This window comes from Terrapene carolina, unplaced genomic scaffold (genome assembly GCF_002925995.2).
Source record: "Terrapene carolina triunguis isolate 2854851 unplaced genomic scaffold, T_m_triunguis-2.0 Scaffold93, whole genome shotgun sequence".
NCBI classification, from domain to species: domain Eukaryota; kingdom Metazoa; phylum Chordata; order Testudines; family Emydidae; genus Terrapene; species Terrapene triunguis.
In genome coordinates this window covers 9,258,965-9,282,249 of record NW_020664444.1, presented here as the reverse complement: position 1 = coordinate 9,282,249, position 23,285 = coordinate 9,258,965, and the positions used below count along the sequence as shown (strand labels likewise).

The 23,285-nt window shown below is 42.5% G+C and overlaps 1 protein-coding gene across 1 annotated transcript in view; it reads left to right on the top strand.

The window, feature by feature from the left end:
* Nucleotides 1–20,299, top strand: part of WIPI2 (WD repeat domain, phosphoinositide interacting 2) — a 35,053-nt gene extending 14,754 nt beyond the window's left edge. The window contains exons 3-12 of the mRNA XM_024205231.3: nt 3,016–3,185; nt 4,353–4,449; nt 5,171–5,268; nt 6,630–6,722; nt 7,557–7,627; nt 13,730–13,837; nt 15,348–15,512; nt 16,694–16,801; nt 17,985–18,115; nt 19,579–20,299. Coding sequence (XP_024060999.1) covers nt 3,016–3,185; nt 4,353–4,449; nt 5,171–5,268; nt 6,630–6,722; nt 7,557–7,627; nt 13,730–13,837; nt 15,348–15,512; nt 16,694–16,801; nt 17,985–18,115; nt 19,579–19,691 — 1,154 coding nt within the window. The 3' untranslated portion in view covers nt 19,692–20,299. The remainder of the gene's footprint in view (nt 1–3,015; nt 3,186–4,352; nt 4,450–5,170; nt 5,269–6,629; nt 6,723–7,556; nt 7,628–13,729; nt 13,838–15,347; nt 15,513–16,693; nt 16,802–17,984; nt 18,116–19,578) is intronic.
* The last annotated feature ends 2,986 nt before the right edge of the window (nt 20,300–23,285 follow it).

Genomic DNA, 23,285 nt, shown 5'->3' with positions numbered 1-23,285 from the left:
TACAGATGATTAAAATCCTAGATGGTTCTAACCAACTCTTGTCTTAGATGTTACATCCTGTAGTGATGATGCTGTAATCCTGCTACGGATGCCTTTTTTCATCACACTTCTCCCCCTCCCCTTCGCCATTTACATACTGTTCTGCCTGTTGTTCCTATGTTATCAAACAGATTTTGTGACCCAAAGTAATTTGCTAATTTGTTTTTACAGTATTTGATTCAAAGTTTGTATTTCTTGTAAAAATTTTGATCATGCTAAAGTGCTTTGTATCTGATTTGTGTTCTGGGCCTGTAATTTTCTAAGGTAAGAGAAAGTAACAAGGACTAGAAAAGGTTAAAAGGGTGGATGGGATTAACTGCTTCAGTACTGAGCAGTCAACCTAGTGCATCTAAAAATACTGCTAATCTAGTTCAGCCAGACATACCTTGTACTGTATAGCCTGACAGTTATTTGACTAGAGGTTCAGTAGCACGCATGTGTGACTTGGCATCATTGAAGGGATTATATCACTTGTGAGAAGAAATGCAAAGGAATATAGACTAGGAACTGAGGTTCACTCTGGGTATTTGAAGTGCTTACCTACATTAAAGCCCATCACAAAATCTTCCTTTCTATATAGATAACCATCTGTTCAGGATTCTCACTCCAGTCTCTTAGCTCTTTACTGTGAGACTGAAGGAATTGCCCTAGCTCTTAATGTTTTTTTGACCATTTGAGAGCACACAGAGTGGGGTAATGTGTGAAGTGGTCCCCTTAATGGTTGTTGCATCTGCCGTCTGCCAGAAGTTCCGGTCACTTCCTTCTTGACCGCGATCACTTGTACTCTTTCCGTTAAGCCCCACATCAGTTCTGCAGGATGACACTTCCATGTGTATCCTGGCCCCTGACAACACTTCTGGTGTTCTAAAAGTTCTTCAACCCCACTCCCAGGCCTGGGGGAGTGGCAGGTCCGGTGGGAACCTCTCAGCCCCCCTCATTCCAGGTCTTGGGTTGCCAGGGGAGGGCGGGAGGAAGGAGGAGCTGATTCATTTTTCACGAGAGGGGAGGAGGGAACAGTCACCCTGAGCAGCTAGGTTCTTTCTGTTCCTCCTCTCTTCCCTTTTGTAAAAATGGTGTATTTGCTATGAAGCACTCTGAACGCATGGCAGTACATCTGAAGACTGTAACTTGTACTGTCAGTTACTACTTGCACCAAACTGATCACATTAAGCAGTGACCTCTGTATTTTAAAGTCTAAATGCATCATTACCTCTCTAGATTTAATCATTTTTGAAATTGTGATAAACTGACATATTAAAATTATATATTAATAAATGAATGGTCTGATTTTTTTTTTTTTCTTTTCAAAAGTTGCCCATGTCAACCACATCAAGAAGGTTGAGATCCACTGCTTTAAATCATGATTGTGAAAACTTACTAGCCCTGGCACAAAAACTAAGTGCTCGTTCTTCCTGTGTTGAAAAATTAATCATCCGTTCCTCTGTTTTAATAATAATAATAATAATAAAAAAAAAAAAAAAAACCCCAGACACCACTACTTCGGCTCAGAAAAGGGGGTGAATAGAATTTTACAAGGCTGCTTTAAACAAACTATTTTGATGTTTCTCTCATACTTTGGATGGAAGCTTGTTTCTGTGTAAACATGTTTGAACTGTTACAAGGCCATTAACAAGTTAAATACCACTCCTGATGCTCTTGTTAATCTGATATTTTGATTAAAACTGAAGGATCCTTCATCTATTAAGGTTGCATTTAATAATAAAAAGTACTTGGTATAAACTCTTCCTACAGCAGCTTTGGTATTGAGACTTTTTCTTGTAGTAGGGAGTGCATGCACATCTTACTCAGGGACCTCTTTAAATATTTCAGGTAAAAATTGAAAAAAAATTGCTAGATGAATTAGCTAAAAACTCACTCATACTGAACAGGTGTGTAGGGTATTGGATGTGTTCATATGCTAGACAGATTGGACAGATAAATATACTGGTAGTCTTTCAGGCAACTTCTGGCTTTGCTGATGAGAAGAGTATCAATTGCTTGACTGTACCAACGGATGCCTCTGAAGCCCTCAGAAATAGTTCTCTCAGGCAGTTTTCCTGTTTGGCAAGCATCAGCATTGCACTAATCCAAATATTGATTTTGAAATGGTAGATTTACAATAATGGATCAAGGCAGGAAGGCTCAAGGAGCTTGTCTTGACTGAGTCTATAATGGAACATCAGGCTTTTAGCAGATATTTATTTACAGCTCTAGAACTCCTGTAGGCATCTGATAAGTATCTGAACAGGAGAGTGCTTAACAGATTCATTTCTTCTTTCCACTTTAATATTAAATGCATATATACAGCCAACTGTCCTAGAAAATGCCACTATTGATCCAGCAGGGAGAAGGAGTCACTGCTCTCTGTGGCTCAGTGGATTATCCAGTTGCTCAGTCCTCATGTCAGTTTTTATAGCTATTTGAGATCATGCCTGGTCAGTTTTCAGATGTGAGACCTCAGAAAAATGAAAGTGGCATGGGAAGAGCCCGTGGCCCTTATAGTTTCAGAACAACCAATTTACCAATTGCCTTGTGTACAATAGTTTTTCTGTCTGCATGCAGATGTATGCATAAATTCCAGGTTACTTGGCATTATAAAGCTTTTCACACACACAGGGGTACTAAATTTATCTAGGCAGTCACCTGTTCATTTCACTATACATCACACAATGTAAGATTCTTTCCTTTTATGAGATTTTGATGCAACCATTCAGTATCCTATTAATAATGTCTACACAAATAACAAGTAAACCCATTTTAAAAATACCCTCACATTTTACAAACATGTAAAATACTATGGTATCTGAAGAAGGGGCTTTGTAAATCAGAATTCAGTGTGTAGGGTTCTGTTCGCAAATTAAGATTATAGTCTGTTCTCACTTCTTGTGGATTGGCTTCAGACTTTTTGTGGTCTGTAGGGTACTTTTTCTCTAACATGGAATTTCTTACTTCCCTTTCCCTTTTATAACTCCTTAGCCGACACAGAAGATGTGTGCATCGTGGAGAGGCTGTTCTCCAGTAGCTTGGTGGCCATAGTTAGCCTTAAAGCCCCACGCAAGCTGAAAGTCTGCCACTTTAAGAAGGGGACTGAGATTTGCAACTACAGCTATTCCAATACAATCCTGGCTGTCAAACTAAATAGACAGGTAAGTAGTAATGTTTGGGTTTAGAAATGTCTCTTGACCGGCTGTGGGTATGGCCCCTGCCAAGTACTATTTCCCTCTGGTGCCAAAAAATAGTTTGAAACTGCTAATGTTAACTTTCCTGCTTCTAGCCCTGGAAGGGTATAGGCAATTAACCTCTTCATTTGTGTGAAAGTCTGTTGAGTATGAACGTTGTCGTAAAACATCCCCCCAGAACATCATTCTCAATAATTGATTCAAGAACTACATAAGAGTTCCTTAAACTTAATGCTTTCTATATGGGAAATACTGTGGAAGTTGTTGAGTCTTTTTGTAGGGATGAGGGCTGTATTAGTTAGACAATATACCTTAAATCCCAGGGTGTGCAAGTAACCCAGTTTTTGGGCATTGCTGAGAATAAGCATATATCTATGCTACAGAGACTCTACCGGCATAGATCATAGTGTAGATGCATACTACACCAACGGGGGGCGGGGTTATGTCTGTGTAGGAACAACCAACTCCCTGAATTTAGGCTAGGTCTACACTGGGGGGAGGGGAGAAATCGATTTAAGATACGCAAATTCAGCTACGCAAATAGCGTAGCTGAATTCGACGTATCCTATTTGACTTACCCCGCTGTGAGGACGGTGGCAAATTGACCGCCGCGGCTCCCCCGTCGACAGCGCTTACTCCTCCTGACGAGGTGGGGGTACGCGCGTCGTTTCGGGGATCGATTTATCCGTCTAGATGAGACGCAATAAATCAATCCCCGAGAGATCGATTTCTACCCGCCGATCTGGGCGGGTAGTATAGACTAGCCCTTAGTTACCAATGTCAGAAGGAAGCCGCCTTCTGTCAACATAGCTGCATCTATGCTAGGGGTTATGTTGCTATAGTTAAGTCAGTTAGGGTGTGGGGTTTTTACACCCTTAGCTGATGTAGCTATGCCCCTATAAGTTTTCAGTATAGGACAGTCTTATAAAGAGGTGTAGATTGTCTCAGCTTAATGTTAATTCTTCCCATCAACTCAGAAATGACTAGCACTGAATTGGGCAAGGACTTTCTGCCTTTGTGTTTGAAAATTGCCTAATATGTTTTGGACACAGGCTGTGGTAATCTGTAAGAAATTGTACAAATTCCTTTTAATATATTTAATTTTGTCTTTATTTTCCTCTCCCCTTTCTCTAGAGGCTGATAGTATGCCTAGAAGAGTCTCTGTACATACATAACATACGAGATATGAAGGTGCTGCATACAATCAGGGAGACGCCCCCCAACCCTGCTGGTGAATATCTATCTAGGGGCTCAGTTAATTTAAGAAACGCAAAGAATGTAAAGTCTCTTTCATTGTGTGCGACTCTGTTTCTTATAGGAAATTGTGTAGAGCTCTCAATAGAATCTTTATTCCCACTTGACAGTGGGAGTTAGCTGCTAAACCCTGAAGTATATTCAGATTCAAAGGGTGCTGAACTTGCACCATGACACTAAGGGGATTTTTGAGAATTTCTTTGAATTCATACCATCACAAATAAAAAAAAAAAAAATCTCTGCCATCCTATGTGAAACTTTTTTTTTCAGTACCTTATTTTCCTGATCAGGTGAAAAATTTCCTAGGGATATTATTCAGACTTGATCATAATTGAACAGTGAAGAAACCATAATGAGCAGGATGTCACCGGAATTTGCATTGCAACACTGCAAAATGCATCTGTAGGGATAATGTTTTAGGTATCGCTAACTGTGAACCCAGGAAATTCTTGGCTCTTCATCAGTGTCTATACCTTTCGAATTACTATTTCAGTCTTAAAATGATATATCAGTTTTTTAAATTGGTGGCTGTTGGCCTCAAGATTGTCCATCTCCCATCCCATTTAAGTCCCTTCTGAGAACACCGGCTTTGAGTTAAATTTTGATATTTTGTAACTTGATCTGAATATAGAACTAAACCTCTGATGGGTAAGTTTTGGCCTCTGCCTCTCTAATCCTTTTTTGCTTATCCTTCATAGGCTTGTGCGCCTTGTCAATAAACAATGACAATTGCTATCTGGCCTACCCAGGAAGTGCGGCCATCGGAGAGGTGCAAGTCTTTGACACCATCAATCTGGTGAGAGTCCTTGTCAGTACTACTGGCACTTCAAAGATGTGCTTTTTTTTGAGACTTGGCTTAATAAGCTCAAAGAGGAGTTAATGGAAATCAAATTACTTGAGATCATTATTGTGGAAGGAGGTCTCTACTGTAGTTGGTCTGTTACTGAAGCTGGGCAGAAGACAGTGGAACACAGTAAAGGGGTAATACTACATTTGATTATTGGGTAGTGTTGAGCATTATAGATACAAAATAAACAGGATTGAAATAGTTTTTCCTAGGGCTGTCAATCACAATTTGTTTTGCGTTAATCACATGCATTAACTAGATTAAAAAAATAGTCATGATTAATCACACTGTTAAACAAAAATAGAATACCAATTTAAATTTATTTATAAATATTTTTGGATGTTTTTCTAAATTTTCAAATACGTTGATTTCAGTTACAACACACAATACAAAGTGTACAGTGCTCACTTTATATTTTTTTATTAAATATTTGCACTGTAAAAAAGAGAAGCAAAAGAAAGTGTTTTTTCTATTCACCTCTTAGAAGTCCACTCAGTCCTACTTTTGTTCAGCCAATCACTAAGACAAACAAGAAGCAGGCAGCATTATTTCCCATAAATGAAAAAACTTACTTATAATGTCACCTGAAAGTGAGAATAGGCATTTGCATGGCACTGTTGTAGCTGGCATTGCAAGGTATTTACATACCAGATATGCTAATCATTCGTATGCCCCTTCAAGCTTTGATTTGTAGGCTCTAAAGTTTTACATTGTTTTGTTTTTAAGTGCAGTTATGTTTTTAAAAAAAAAATAAAAAAATATCTGCATTTGTAAGTTGCACTTTCATGATAGGGATTGCACTACAGTACTTGTGTGAGGTGAATTGAAAAATGCTATTTCTTTTGCTTATCTTTTTCTACAGTGCAAATATTTGTAATCAAAATATAAAGTAAGCACCGTACACTTTGTATTCTATGTTGTAATTGAAATCAATGTGTTTGAAAATGTAGAAAAACATCCAAAAATATTTATAATAAATTTAAATTGGAATTCTATTATTGTTTAACAGTGCGATTAAAACTGATTCATCGTGACTATTTTATTAATCTCGTGATTGTGATTTTTTTTAATCATATGACAACCCTAGTTTTTTCCTTAAGATATCTTTTGTGCTGCCAATCATTTTTATGAATGGTGATGTTAATGTTTTAGTGAAGTTGTACATTCCAGTATATTACCAGGTCTAAAACAAGATAATGTACATTTGTTTGGGTTCTCTTAAACATCCAGCTTTGCATTTTTTGTTCTGATTTTACTTTTTTTAATCTGCACTATACTAAGTTCTATATTTTATTGGTTTATTCTTGCAGAGAGCTGCTAATATGATCCCAGCTCATGATAGTCCCTTGGCTGCATTGGCCTTTGATGCAAATGGCACTAAACTTGCCACGGCATCAGAAAAGGTAGGTTTTGATTTGGTGGTGACTGTATGGATCAGAGTGAAGCTTACTTTGTAGTGTTTCAAAGTATCCTAAATGTTTCAGAAGTACTAAAAAGAGAGGTTGGCTGATATAATTAAAATTCTCTGAATTAGGAGCTACTGATATTAGTGGTAACAAGGCTTTTAAATAACTACATTACATCTGATTGTCTGTAGTCAGGACATCCCCCGTCAGTGATTAAGTATATTTATTGAAAGTTAGCTATCTTGTGTATTATTAGGAAGGTAGAATCATAAAACAGAAACAAGACAGTAAAAGTCGAAGTGGAATAGAGAGAAATGACTAGCCTATACCTGGCACAGACTGACAACTTCTGTCTGAATTGCACAAATCCGCACAGGCTCATCTCATTCTGTATTAGACTGGACTATTGCGCTCGCTCTCAGAACCGAACTGAAGTGCATACCATTTTCTTTACTTTTATCACATGGTACCATGCCTAGGAGGTAGCGCTAGTTGCATTTCCTTTCCACAAGGAAAAGAAATACTGTTAGAAGTATGCTCAGAAAGGGAAAAGGCTCCTCCTTGATGCATAACTCCTTCTCTTCAACTTTGTAGGTCAGCTATTAAGCCCATCCTCTCTCTGCTTTTCCCACCCTCTAAAAATAAACCCGAAGGATATATGTGACTGGCTTATGTTGAGTGACTCTTATCTGGTGTGCAGCAACTGTGACAAGAATTGCACAGTATGAACTGGTTATGATGGTACTCTGATCTTTGTGCACGCTGACTAGAGTGAGAACCACAAAGCAGGTATTTAAATTGAGGAATGAGGCTTGGTTTTTTTCTTCATAGGGGACAGTGATCCGAGTATTTTCCATTCCAGAGGGACAGAAACTCTTTGAATTCCGAAGGGGAGTGAAGAGGTGAAGTTCAAAAAAGCTCATTCTCTGAAGCCTGTTCCTTGCGGTAGATTTCCAATATATTCTGTAGCTGACCTTTTGTATAGCCATGAGTCATAGTAACTGAAGTAAAGTTTATACTTCACTACAATTGATCCTGGATCCCTTAAAGTTACAGACCAGGTTTGTGAGAAAGCGAGAGAGAACATGGCCCTCTACAGCTCTTTCTGATTTGACCAACAACCTGCCCACTTTGCAGACCTCTGATATATTTCCACCATAAGATGCTCCAGCACACTGACAGACTGTATCAGTACACATCAAGCCATGCCAGCTATAGCACTGCTGCTTGTGGTGCGGTAATGATGCTGGTGTTAGGAAAGATATCTTTCCTGCTCAAGATTTGTGAGGTTTATTTCTGATATCTGAACTACTGAAGGGCTTTAGAGATTTAACACTGATGTTTGTGTCCAAAACTGGGTTCGTTCATTGGACTGCTGAACCATATTATTTAGAAAGCTATATCAGTATTAAACACTGACAGTTTTGCTGATTGACTAGTATGTCAAGAAATGCTAGAGTTAGCCTAAAAATTGTAGTTGTAAGGAGGAAGAATGCTGTCCTGATTTTTAGGATGATTTCTAACCAACCCCTTTCCCTGGCTTCCCACTGTCTCAATCAGAATAGAGCATACAAGAAGCTCAAATTAGGCCAGGTGTTTTCCTATTGAATGATGGAAATGGGGAACAAAAAATGCTTGTTCTTACAGTTTCCCATGATATATCAAGCCCTCCAAAAGCCTTGCAACAAGAAAAGAAGTGAAGGCCTGACTTCTAAAGTAGAAACGCTTATTTTAAAAGCTTGAGGCAGAAGAGAACATATGAGACGGACTTGCAATAGAGAGAGCGCAAGGGAGCAAAACACAAATCTTGAAGTACTTTTGAAAAAATGCCATACATACTGTTCTATTTACTTCATTATCAAGCATCCAAAACTGTTTTGCCATTTAGGGAAAACTTACTGGCTTTTCACCTAACTCTTTTCTGCAATGTACACATGCAATACATAGCTGATGAAGAGCTGATTTAAGTTTTTGTTTTTAAAAAGTTAAACATCTGTGGATGCTTAATACAATGCACCCGGTGACCTCCTTTCAGTGTGGTGGTGCATTACTGCCTTTATGAAAAACGGTACTCTTTCACCTCACAATAATTTGTTACTAGAGTTGTTTATGCAACTACTCCGTATTATGAAGAGACCTTGCTGAGTGTTAATACTAACATATAACAAAGTGAGCTAAATCTTAGAGTGTGGAGAGTAACCACACTAAACTTTAAGTATACCTCACTTCTACTACATATTTGCTGTCATCTGAACATTCTTTCAGAGGAAGTGTAAATTGACCACTTGGGAATTTTTTATTTTGAAGAATGAGGGTGGTGGTTTTTATGCAATGTACCTTTTATGATTATTAGAATATTTTAAGGGTTGAGATGAACTCTTTTCAGATCTACTTGCTAGCCATTCTGGGGTTAACATAAGTGAACAATGATGGAAGTCATACTGGAATCTGGCTTGAATTGAAAAAGAGACGACTAATGGGGTGTTATGATAGAGGTCTATAAAATCATGACTGGTGTGGAGAAAGTAAATAAGGAAGTGTTATTTACTCCTTCTCATAACACAAGAACTAAGGGTCACCAAATGAAATTAATAGGCAGCAGGTTTAAAACAAACAAAAAAGTATTTCTTCATACAACACATAGTCAACCTGTGGAACTCTTTGCCAGAGAATGTTGTAAAGTCCAAAACTGTAACAGGGTTTAAAAAAATCTAGATAAATTCATGGAGGATAGGTCCATCAATGGCTATTAAACAGGATGGGCAGGGATGGTGTCCCTAACCTCTCTTTGCCAGAAGCTGGGAATGGGAGACAGGGAATGGATCACTTATGAAAGTCTAATTTTGAGATTTATACATGTTTTCATAAACTGCAGAATCTTAATTTTATAGCTTTGATTGGTAATGATACTTGTGATGGAATGACACTTTTACATTGTACTTAAATCTCACTCAATTTCCAGTTACCGTTAATTATGAACAGGTGATAGTCTGCTTTGTGCAGTTTCATCAGGAGATCAGAAGCAGGCAGCGTTAAGGAACAATCACTTTCCTCAGACTTTCCCATCTACGTAACAAATGTACATTATAATAATGTATTCATGTGTCATTAGCTCAAAGTTATTCAAGCAGTTTATTTGTTTGCCAATGTCACCAGAAGCTTCTAACTAAAGAGAGCTTATCAGTTATGTATGTATATATAGTTTGTCTTTTCCAGCAATGACAAGCAAGGTCTTGTACTTAACCTTTGGCCATACTGGCATTCATTGAAGGTTCTAATATACTTCCAAAACCTTCAGAATACATTTTGATTACTCTTCCCTCTCAATGTTAGAAGTACGCTTTTTTGGTGAAACTGAGTGTAAACATTAAAAACGTTCACTATAGATGTGTCAGAGGGTCCCTTAGATTCTAATAGTTTTAATGGGCATTTTTCATAAACTTATGTTTTTGCTTTCTTGTCTTTCTAAACTGAGAATATCCATAGGGACTAGATGGCAGCTGAATTCTGTGTGGCAGTGGTGACCGATTCAAAACCCAGTTAAGATGACACCACTCTTTCAATCACCCAGGCTCAATCTTGGTGACCTCTTCAACTCTTCTTTCCTTCCCTTTCACACACTCTGCCTTTCAGATCAACATTTCCAAAATTTGTCCCTTTGTCAGTGTTAAGATACTTGTCCATACTCTGGTAACTTTCCTTCTTGACAATTGCAATCCTCTCCTCTAGCCTTCACCTTCCTATACTCTGCTCTTTCTCTGTCTCTGTATATTCAAATGGGAAGATTGTTTTGTTTCTTTCTGATCTTACTATCTCTTTCCAACCCCAGATCTCTGAACAGACATCCCCCTTCCACATTAAGTCCAAGCATCTCTGCAAAGAACTAACTAATCCACTTCTGCCTACATCTCTTTACTCATCTGCTCCAAAAGCCCCTCCCTAGAGACTACTCAAGCGTGTCTCCTGAATTCTGCATCATTATGTGTAACACTGCCTACAGTGACTCGAGAGCATGAGTACCAATCTCAGGGCAGACTGCTAGGAAGCAGGGCACAAATCCCAAATTAGTTGTGAGTTCTATATTTAGATTTCACCAACTAATTATCAAGTGTGAACTCTTCAGGCACTAAAACAGCTTTAACATGGAGTCACATATAGTCTCCTTCCTTACTCCAACCTATCTTGTCACCCAGGTGAGCGTACCTTTGTGATAGATGGTAGAATCACTTCAATATTCAGGTTACTTCTAGTTCCAAAGGACCACTCACTTACCCAAGGTCAGTTGCACTTTAGATCTCACACCAAAGACAACACTTGTAGCCAATCCTATAATAAACTATATGAAGATTTATTAAATAGAAAAAAGAAACCAGAGTTATTTTACAAGGTTAAAGCAGGTAAATATACACACAAATAAGTTTCAAAAGCTAATAGAAGCATCTATAATCAGCAAGCTCTGTATGTCCTTTAGGGCTAACCCAGGCTAAGCAGCTGAGGATCTCTTGCCTATGCCAAGAAAAACCTTGACTCCCAGAGTCCAAGCTGCATAGGGATACCTAGTTCCTTTTATTTGGGGGCTTCTGTCCCTCTCCTGCTATTTTTATCTCATTTTTATCGGCGGAATCCATTTGCATGACTCATCTTCTACTCCTGGGGAAATTCTGTGCCAGTGCGATTGCACAGAATGTATGTTCCCCGCAGATTTCTTTGCTTCCCCGCTGAAAAATGACTTTGACAGGGAAGCCACAAGAGCAGTCATGCGACTCGCCCCAGCAATATGTTTTGGGTGCCCACGGCAGCCGGCAGAAAGATAAATCACTGTGGGGCAGGAGGCGGGATTGGAGAAGACCCGGCTGGTGGCTCCTACCCTGCGCCGGGCTTGGCTGGGGAGGATGGGACTACATCTTCCCCGGCATGGCATCCGGGGCCGGGTCAGACCCACCCCCAGATTTCTCTCCCAGATGCAGGAAGCTCTGCAAACACCCCACACACACACCCACCCTTCCTGCACCCATTGCTCCTCCGCTGCAGGGGAAGGGATTCCTGTACAGGGAGCTGCTCCCCCATCCGCCCAACCCTCGTGCATCCAGACCTTCCTGCCAAGTGTCACCCCCTGCACTCAGAACCCCCTCGATGAGCCTTACTCCCCTGACACCTGGACCACATGCCCCCAGATCCCCACCCCAACCAACTGCACCTGGATCCCCACCCCACTGAGCCCCAGTCCCCCAGCATCTGAACCCCACCACTGAGCCTCCCCACACCCAGACCCCACAGCTGAGCTCTATCCCCCCCCACACCCAGCCCCCCTCACTGAGCCCCAACCACATTCACCCCCCTGCAGGGTTCCATTACTGTTGCACCCAGAACCTCGCAACAAGCCCCTGTGCATCAAGATTTCCCCCCCCCCGTCGCACCCAGATCCCCCCACTGATTCGCCCACAACCAGATTTCCCCACATAGAACTCTCTCAACCCACATCTGGATCCCTCCACATTAACCCCCTCCACACTTGGATCCTGGCTTGCTGAGCCGGCTTGCCCACACAGCGGGGCAGGGCCTTGGGGTGCTTCTGGGACAGGCCAGGTCCTTATGCTGTGTCAGGGTTGGGTGCAGCTTCACTGTTGAGTCCGTGTCCCGGGGAGAGCTGCACAGTGATCTCCCACCTCTATTCAGCCAGTGGCCTGTGTTCCCCAATGCCATGCTGGAGCCTCCATATTTATTTGACAAATAAAATTTGCAGAATTTTAAATGTTTTGGTGCAGAGTGCCCTCAGGAGTAAGAATCCTCGCTGGGGCGGGGTGGGAGAGAGAAGCAACAAATGCTGACCACATTCTTATAATACCTATTTTAACAGGACTAACACACAGGTGAGCCAGAGTGATTCCAGCTATGTATTTATCATTGCTCAGTTGAGACATGGGGACCTTGGCATGAGCTGGCACCTGGTCTGCCAGCATCACAGTAGCCTTCACCCACTCTTGCTTTCCCACTATCAGTGTTCCTGGAACAACTTCCAATTGAATGAATGCTAACCTCCTTCCCTTCCAAAGCTTGCCATGCAGTATTGTACTTGCTCTTGCTTTTAGATTAGAAATTTATTGGTGCAGGTACTTGTTTGACACAAGTCAACTATTGTAAAGTATCTGGTATGATTATGGTACTGTGTGTGGCTGCACTAATCTACAGTATAAAACACTAGAATAGGTATTGAAAAGAACGGATTCAAGTGTTTGGTCTCTGATTCATTCAGTCCTTGGCCTCTCTCGAGACTAACAAACTCATTTCACGAAGGTCTTCAAGTTCACATTTGGGGCATGCTCAGATTTCATGACAGAAAAATAACGTGTAAATAGCGGATAGCTTGTTTTCACACTTCTTCAAATCTCTTTAACCATTTTGATTCCAATAAGTCACTGGTATAATACTCCAGTTTCTGTGATACTTAGCCATGTAGTTGCATTGGGCTTTATATAGAGATGGGTAGACTGAATTTGGACTCTGATGCCCACTGGTTCCCTAGCTGGGGTCTCAGCTGAAATCCAGTGGATAACGAGAAGTCCAACTCAGAAGCCTGAGATTCTGTCTCTGTAAGCGAATCAGGAAATGTCAATGAAAAGAGTTCAGAATGTTCTCTAGAAATCTTTTCCCTTTTCTGATTCACAGAGGGCAGTGGACACAGGCTCTAAGTCCTTTGGAGATCTTGGTTTAACTGTGAGTGGTCTGTAAATCTCTGATATGAGACTGAACAAGGAAAGCTGTCTTTTCCCACCTTTCTGCAACGTTTCCAGAATTTTTCCTGGCCTGCACAATGCAGCTGGATTAATAACTGAAGAGGCTGGAAATATTCAGTGACAAAGACCCTATATGCTAGTGTGGGGAACTAATATTCCCATTTTAACTGAGACTTGTGAGCTCAATATGAATTAATGATACCTTTTCTCCATTTCCTGTTTGGCATAGCGCTAGTATGTAGACATTTATGCGGTTACTCTCTCTTCTAGGTGTGTAAGCATCTGCTCATTGGCCTTCAGCATGGATGGCATGTTCCTCTCTGCATCCAGTAACACAGAGACAGTGCACATCTTCAAACTCGAGACTGTGAAAGAAAAGTAAGTTTCAGAAATGCTCAAGAAACAGACTTGTTGTTTGACAGTCTGAATGAATTCTCAGGAGCTTGGACCGGGGGTGGGCAAATTACGGCCTGTGGCCGGATCCGGCCAATCAGGGCTTTGGAGCCAACCCGCGGGATTGCCACCCCTGTGGCGCCACCGGGGTAAGGCAGGCTCCCTGCTTGCCCTGGCCCCGCACCGCTCCCAGAAGTGGCCGGCACCACATCCCTGCGGCCCCAGGGGGAAGAGGGAGCAGAGGGCATTGCCCTCCGCAGCTCCCATTGGCCGGGAACGGGGAACTGTGGCCAATGGGAGCTTCGGGGGAGGTACCCGCAGGCGAGGGCAGCGTGTGGAGCACTCTGCCCCCCCCAGGGACATGGTGCCGGCCGCTTACGGGAGCAGCGCAGGGCCAGGACAGGCAGGGAGCCTGCCTTAGCCCCGCTGCGCGCCGCTGCCACCCCGAAGCCACGCAAGGTAAGTGGCACCGGGCTGGAGCCCACACTCCAAACCCCTCCTGCACCTCAACCTGCCGCACCCCTCCTGCACCCCAACCCCTTGCCCTGAGCCCCTTCCTGCACCCCGCACTCCCTCCCGCACCTCCGCCCCCTGCCCCAGCCCTACCCATAGCCCTGCATGCAATTTCCCCAACCAGATGTGGCCCCTGGGCCAAAAAGTTTGCCCACCCCTGACTTGGATACTTCCTTCTTTTGAAAACCCCTTACTGTTAAGGGCATAGCAAGACAATTGTGGATCAGCTGGCTGAATTCAGCAGCTGAGATACACACGTCCCTCTGTAAACAGGAAAGGTATTTTACTGTACAGAGTCAGTCCTCTTCCCCACCTGTATATATCATAGTACTGACATGCATGGAGTGCCATAAAAGGCTGCAACTAAAAACACTTACATTTGTGCGGGTGAGAGCACGGAGCATATTGACTCTCTACATTATCATTTCAAAGGTGACCTGCAAAGGGAATTTGGATTTGTGCCCTTTCTGCTGCTTCCTGGTGCATAAAGGAGTTCTAGAAAGTTTTTCAATTTTCCTGCATGATCGTTATATTAGAAATTCAGATGTTGTTTACTGTTCTCTCTGAGAGACTCTGGATCATAGTTGGATTATGACACTAGATAAACGAGAGTGAAACTTGATTGAGAATGAAAGTGATTCTTTTTTATAGTCAGGTTGCTTAAAATTTTGTTTTTAACACTTTGTAATGCAATTTTAGAAGTAGGGAAAAAAAGTGAGCAATTTAATATCCTATCCATTCACTAAAGGGCTAAGAGTGCTCGTAGTACATGAGACTTACAGTGAGAAGCCCAACAAAAATAGGGGATACCAGACTTATCAGTAGTGTTATTTCTAAGGGGGAGGGGGCAAACAAGGAAAAGAGCCTTTATACATCATAAAGTAAAAAGACCACCAGCCATCCTTCTCCCGTTGCAGGTTGTTTTTAATGTCAAAGTACGCAATAGAATTCAACTTTCCTTTTTCTTCCTCCTGAACTTTAGACCTCAGGAAGAGCCCACTACCTGGACAGGTTACTTCGGAAAAATGCTGTTGTCCTCCACAAGCTATCTGCCCTCTCAAGTCACAGAAATGTTTAACCAGGGTAGAGCCTTTGCTACAGTCCGTCTGCCATTCTGTGGACACAAAAACATCTGTGCTCTTGCCACGTGAGTAAGGAGATGACGTTTTTTTCCCCACCACCCGGTGGACTGCCAGTATCAAGCAAAGGAAGCATTGACAGAGTAGATAATGTTCCAAGGTTTTCTGGCTTGTCAGGTCCCACATCTCCTCTATAGCTAAATGGCTAATGTATAGAACACATCCGGGGTTGAATTGTCATTTGGTAACCATTTCAAAGCTTCCTCATGCTCAGGAACAGTGTGTGAAAACTAATTGCTCATAGCCCGCCTGAAACAGAAGGCATAATGTTTCTTCAAGGATGATTGTGGAATTAATTGCTTTTTAAAGAGGATTTTGTGAGCTTCCAGAAATCCTTCATGGTGAAGGAAGAGTGTTTTAAAAACAGACTCAGACCTAGAATATTCATTCCCCGTTAGTGCTGAATGAAATGTTAGTGCATTTGGTATTAAGTTGTTGCATCAGACAGTCGTGACTATCCAATATAGAAGACTTTAAAGGTAATTGCAGACCCCAGATTTGGCACCTTCCTAAGACAAGCTCTTGAATGCAATACTTTTACCCAAATTTGTGTCTCTTTTTTTAACCGACTAGACATATTTTAGTCTTCATTCTGTCTGAACCAAAAGTGGAGCATTTGGCACAGCTATCAAAGCAATAAACTGTGCAGTATTAAATATGTTTTGTGGGGAATTAATAAATGTGTGCTGATCTACTCAGACTTACAGGTTTCATGTTACATTTAATAACATTTCATCTGATCTCAGAGCTCTCTGCAGACATTAAATAAGCCTCACCTCATGTCTGTGTGGTAGGGAAGTATATCGCCGTGTTAGATGGTGAAACTGAGTGCCATACAATGCCACAGCAAGTGAGTAGCAGAGCTAGTATGCGAACCAGAGTCTTCTGACTCCTTGTCTCCTTTAGCCATTCGACAACACTGCCTCCACATGTGAGTTAATTGGCATGCACAAGACCTACACAAATGGCTCCTTTTAATGCCAATGGTAGTTTTGTGCCGGATTCCCCTGCATGTTCCTTTTGTCATGGGAGCCCTGCATATGTAGCCATTGAACCAGATTTCTTACGAGCTGTAGAGAGGGAGCAAGTGAGTGGAAAGTGATCACTTAGTTTTATGCCAGCAGAACATTGTGGTTTCTATCATATTCCTAAAACTTGGTTTTCTGTGTCCTCTCCTAATCTCTTCTAGAATCCAGAAGATTCCCCGTTTACTGGTGGGAGCTTCTGATGGGTACCTCTATATGTACAACCTGGACCCCCAGGAAGGAGGAGAGTGCACGCTAATGAAACAGCACAAGTAAGTCCAGACTCGGTCCTACCTGTATACTTGTCACATTTGGTTTTCTAATATAACTGGACTGACAAAAATCTCTGTTCCAAAACTCATTTCCTCCTGCTGAACTCAACTCTTAGAGCTCATTTTTGTATTGATACTTTTAAGAGCAGTGGCAGGAGGTGAGTAACCTTTAGAATCTCCTTGCTTCTTCCTTCTTAGTAACTGTTACACTAAGCATCACTTTCGTAGCAGAAACTTAATGCTGTCTGATTGGAGTCAAGAATCAATCTGCTGTCAGTCTATACTTCCGTCTCTTGCCACGCAGCTGGTAATTCAGTTACTTTAACAAGAATATGAAACATGTGACTTCATCCATGGATGAGAGAACTTTCCAAAGGTGGGGAAGCATCATTATCCCCATTTTACAAATATAGAAACTGGCTCCTGCACTGATATCTAATGTCATGGGACAGGCTTACTTGTAAGCTACCTTGTCTGTAGGCTAGCCACATGGTCTATTTAGTAGCAGGTCTGTAGAGTGGTGTAGGAGAGATCAGGGCTGATAGTATAGCAAGGATTCATAGATTTTTAAGGCTAGAAGGGCACCATTATGATCACCTAATCTGACCACCTGTATAATGCAGGTCATAGAATTTCACCCAGTAATTCCTGCATCAGGGCTATAACGTCTTTTTGGGCAAGAGCATGTCTTCTACAAAAAAATCTAATCTTGATTTAAAGATTTCAAGTCATGGGTAATCCACATTACTGTGGTGAATTGTTCTACTGGGTAATCCTCATTGTTTAAAAAATTAATAAAAATTTGCACCCTATTTCTAGTCTGAATGTATCTAGCCTCAGCTTCCAGCCACTTAGATCTTTGTATGCCTTTGGCATCATTCAGATGATTTGTCTTCAGTGTTTGTGATGAGAAGTGCAGTGCACCAAATGCTTTCCCTTCAATTCTCTGGAAGGCTGACACCTCTTGGTCACAATGCAAGTGACGTGTGGCATTGAAGATTAAGGAACTGATTACAATGACCAAAGGCATTAATAAAATCTTCAGTATTATACATGTATGATCTTTTGCATGTCTAATGTGGAGGTTTTGCATAACTGGCCTGCAGGAGTATTGACAGCAGTTGTATTGGTGATTGTTACTTGAACTACTTCTGCACATCTAATCTCTTTCTCTACCCACTAGGCTAGATGGCAGTATGGAGCCAGCCAATGAAATTTTAGAGTCTGCGTCACATGACCGGCCACTAGTAGCACAAACATATAGTGCTGCTGTGACAAAAGGTACTTATGTGCCTTCATCACCCACAAGACATGGTAAGGATAATGCTGGAAAATCGGGAGAAAATTATTCTAAAGATGACTCTATCCCAGATGGCTTCTTGTGCTCTTCCAAGTTTTGGCCTTTATCTTTGACTCTGTAAACCTGTTATGAAGCATTTGTTCTGTTAATCATAGTGGGAAAAGAGGGTAGCTGTTAATGACTGTGAGATCCACTTTGGAAGCTTCACTGGACAGATCGTTTGTCTTTGCTACTTTCTGGGCAGTCTGGACAGAACTGAATATTGAACTGTACTTGGATACCATAGTAACATGTGCCTTAGATTATGAGGTTTTGTTAACCTTACGTAGTGTTGGGACAGACTCTCTTGGTACTGGCTTCTGCACAGCATCTGGACAGCAGTCCTTGTTTTGTAAGAGTTGCACAAGGTACCCCAATGTTTCTGTTGCTGTCATGGTGAGGTTTGCCACTGTCCCACCAGTCTCTGACATACAGATTAAATCTGTACTGGCTTGGTGGAGACCAGAATTTGAGTATGTTAGGGTTCCCTAAGTGAGTGGAGACCAGGTATGTAGTTAATATAACCAGTATGAGTACCCTCAGCTCCTTTGTGGGTGGCACACTGGCAGAAGATTTGGCCATGGAGATCACACATTTCACCGTCCCAGGGTGAATGCTGTGATGACAACAGCAGTGTCGGGGGGGGGGTCAAAATTGTCAGCCCACCTGCTCAAAACAAGGGAGTGAGCTCTGCTTAAATTTGGAAGCCTGATGATGACCTCATCAGCAAATCTTGGTTTTAAAAAACACCAACTTGTGACGAAGCCAATATAGAATGGCAATGGTGCTATTGCGCGTAGTGGAGAGGTGGGCAAACTACAACCCGTGGGCCACATCCGGCCCGCGGAACCATCCTGCCTGGCCCTTGAGCTCTGGCTGGGGAGGCTAGCCCCCAGCCCCTCCCCGCAGCCACGCCGCTGCACAGGCAGCGCTCTGGGTGGCGAGGCTGCGAGCTCCTGCAGGGCAGCATGTCTGGGTCCGGCCGAACGGTGCAGCTGCCAGACATGTTGCTCTGAGCGATATGGTAAGGGGGCCGGGATCGGATAAGGGGCGGGGGATCCCAGGGGGCAGTCAGGGGACAGGGAGCGGGGGGATTTGATAGGGGGTGGGGTCCCGGGGGAACAGTTGGGGGCGGTCAGGGGACAAGGAGCGGGGGGCGGGGTTGGATGGGTCAGGAGTTCTGAGGGGGGTAGTCAGGGGGTGCGAAGTGGGAGGGGCAGATAAGGGGCGGGGGGCCAGGCTGTTTGGGGAGGCACAGCCTTCCCTACCCGGACCTCCATACAGTTTTGCAACCCCGATGTGGCCCTCGGGCCAAAAAGTTTACCCACCGCTGGCGTAGTGTCTTATACTTCAGCTTATAAACTTGCATCAGGAGCTTTCTTGCATCCAAGCTCTAATTTTTGCTGCTGAACTCCAAACACTGTCATTGTTTCTGCAGCCTATACAGAGGATCTGGGTGCAGTGGGTGGAGCTTGCCTGGAAGATGAAACCAATGCACTGCGATTGGATGAAGACAGTGAGCATCCTCCCATGATTCTTCGGACTGACTGAACTTTGACCTGTGAACTCACTCCTAAAGCAGAGAACACTGGCCTGATGTTTCTTGAGGAATCTCGTGTTATGCTGCTATGAACTTTGGCATGAATTGGGAGAGAGGATGACAGACTCCAAAAACAGTTTTAAACGTTGTAGCTGTAGTCCTAATTCTATACCATTGGGAAAATATATGGTTTCAGTTCAGTGGCTTTTAATCTTGCTTATCTATTTTAGCTGTGTGTGGTTTTGCTTTTTTGTTTTTGGGGGGGTTTTGTTTTGTTTGTTGTTGCCAAAACCTGCTGTTTGTGCAGTCCTCAGAACCTACTAGCTTTGCATGCATTCATGTGCCAAGCAAGCATAGGAGAAAGAAGCCACTTTATAACAAACTAAAGTTTGTATTTTTTTATATATGTATATAATACTTAGCATATATAAGGAAGGAGTGGAAAAGTGGTTCTGGAGGCTGGTTCTGCACTGACAAAGGTCCAAATGGTTTCCTTTCATTGGCTTGCAGGCATGCCTCATGACTGACATGCAACCTTTAAGATGCAAAATCCTGTTTCTTGGGTTCCCCCTCCCCTTCCCTGAACCATTTGGTTAATTAAAATTCCTTCTGAATGTTGCTTATTTGTGGGAGTGTTCTATTTGTTGGGATGGAAGGCCTGTTTCCTGACTGGAATTTCTTCTGTCCCCAAGAATACGTAATCTAGCAAGTTCCTGTACAGGAAAACATCTTAGGGGAAGGAAAGCTAGGAAGGGGTAGACATTTACTGTTTTTAGATGTGTGTTCATCTATCCTTGCTATTTGGAGCTGTCTGTCTTCAAGCCAAGTTAGCCAATATGCTGACTTAGAAGAGGTGTTTCAGGTTAATAACTTGGAAAGCACTTTCTTCCTCCCTCCCTCTGTTAGATCAGTTATGTCCCTGTCAGAGCAGCAATAATCTCTCATTTTATACCTGCTTTAATCCCTCAGAGCAAGGCCAGCATCCTTCCTGCCAAGGACTGGATGGAGATCGCTTCAGAGTCTGTCAGCCCTACTTCTTAAATGGCCTTAAGGTTTTGCATTGGGAAGATACAACGCTCCCCTCTCCTTTCCTTGTCTCCGTCCAATTTGGATCTGAGCATGCTGCCTCAGTAATGAAGGTTGAGGAATTATGGAATGCTGATGTAAATATAAATTACTATCCATTTGAGTTCCAGCTTTTGAGAGTTAGTAATCTCTCAAGGGTTCCTTGGATAACTAAACTACATTGTGCGTTGCCTCCATTTCCACCGGCTTGAGGAGCACTTCTGATGCACTTGAAAGGGATGGTTGTCCATTAGGCAGCTCTAGAATGACAGTTCTTGAACTGCTGTGACCCTGGCTAGGAGTGAACAAAGTTGGGCAATGCTGCCATCTATTTATAATGTGCCTTTTGGATATATTAGGTGAGCAAAATGATTACCACAGCCTTTGGGTGTGAGTGTTGCTTTCCTTAGACTGTAAGCCTCCTTTACCTTTCAGATAGTGAAACTGATTACCCATCTCTCACTCTGGCACATCTTACAAACAAACAAACAACCCCAAACAGATTGGAACAAAAGGGAAAGTCATAAGTCTTGAGAGAGAACAAAACCAGGATTTCCTTGAGTGCTTTCACAAATTTAACTTTCCTACCAATCACACACAACTATGGTGCTGCTTAGATTTAGGATTTGTTACTATGCATGTTGTTGAATAGGGGCCGGCAGTGGCAGTTTGTCCCCAGAGCTCAGCGCAGGGAGCTGGGCTTCTGTTTCCTTTAAGGGAGCAGAGGATGGTGGTAGGCCCTGCCAAAGAGTCCTATCATGTACAAACTTACCTGTAGTCATGCTGTCATTATAAAATGAACCACTGTTAGTCAAATCAGTTTCCTGAAAGAGAATCTTCACCGTTCTCTCCCAAACCCCAGATCCTGCTCATGGGGGGGGGGGAGGTGTCAGATTTGCCTTTACCCACTTTCTGAGCTCTCCACTGTTCTGGATACCTTGAATGGAGCAACTAGTTTGGGCCTCTTCAGTGGTCTCCTCTGAGTGTATTATGTTCTGAAACATGTTGAAATCTCATTAAGTCTCTGAACTTCAAGCTCCATCAGAAAACTAAGCCCCATAAATAGAATTTGTTACCATTTGTGAACCGCTGTGGGCTGCTTTGCTGTGGAACTTATAACTTTAGTGAGGCCTGAAATGCAAGTCTTACAGCAAATACAAGCTCAGCAGGTTTTGTTGGTAACCGAATAACTACCAAGAGACTTCAAATGTGGTTCTGGTCACGTCCGTTTTGATAACCCATTCGGAGGCTTGGCATAAATTCTAAACTCCATCAGAAGGGCTTGTAATAAACAGTCATGAGCACCCCTGATGTAACATAGGTCTGGTAAAGGTACAAGCTTTACAACTTTTGAGTTATAACGGCACCAAAAAATACTTTCCTTCATTTCAATGTAAACTAAGGGAATTTCCTGACAGTGAGAAAAAAAAAAAAAAGTTAGTGCTAGTGTGCAACACTCACAAAATACTACACACCTGTCAGGACATTCATAGTTTAAGGTTCCAGCACCAACCTTAGCTCTGCCTCTCTGCTCATTGTCTACCTGTAAGCTTGAGACCCCTCACACGCTAGCTATATTTCCCATAAATGCCATAGACTACCATCTCCATCCATATTCTACATACGGACAGATGAATTGCTCACTAGAGACTCAATACTCATCCAAGTCACCCTTCTGCTCCAGGCTGAAGGCGATAATTTCTAGTATCTTGACCTTCCTGTGCGGTCCAGAGATTATCCTTGCTCGGCCAGCATACCCCTATGGGCCAGAGAGCCCAACCTACCTCACTCACCATCATTGCTGTACCTACCTGTCCAATGGAGGTCAAAGAAGCCACTTTCAAGAGATCTGTCTTTATCCAAACCACTCAACACACCAGCTGGTCACAGATCCTAGAATATGTATCCCTGACCATGGGGATGATTTTTCGTCGGCTTCTGTCCCCATGGGAAGGAGCTGGCTTGCATGTAGGCCCTGCTTGGCAACCGCCTTTCTGTCAGGTAAAATGTGGCTGCCATATCTCCCACCTGGCCCTATCTCTTAGGTCTGTCACTAGTTGTGATGTAAACAATTCAGGGGTTGAGAGAAACTCACTGCATCTCCTCATCCCTTCCCCGTTCAGCCTGGATCTTAAACATTGCCTCAGCAGAAGTGGGAACCTGGCCATTGGGAACTGGCTGCTGACAAATATAGGAGTTCTCTTCAGCATAGGGCTTAATCCCAGGTATACAAGGGCCTGCCTTATGGTGACAACCCACTCTTCCGTCATGTATCCTCATATGACTAAGGAGCGTACTATTGGAAGTCCTGTGCTCCACACTGCAGGTGGTGTTAAAACCTTTAACTGTGAATTTCCTGAGTTCCTAGTGTGTGTGTAGGGTTCATATTCTATTAACGCTCTAGCGGGCAATATATTCTCAGCCATAACTCCACCTACATTTTCTTTAAATACTGCACTTATCAAAGGCTTATTTTTAACAATAAAGCTTTTGGGGGAAAGTGTCAGTATGTGGTAAAATGTATAACCAAAGATGGCATG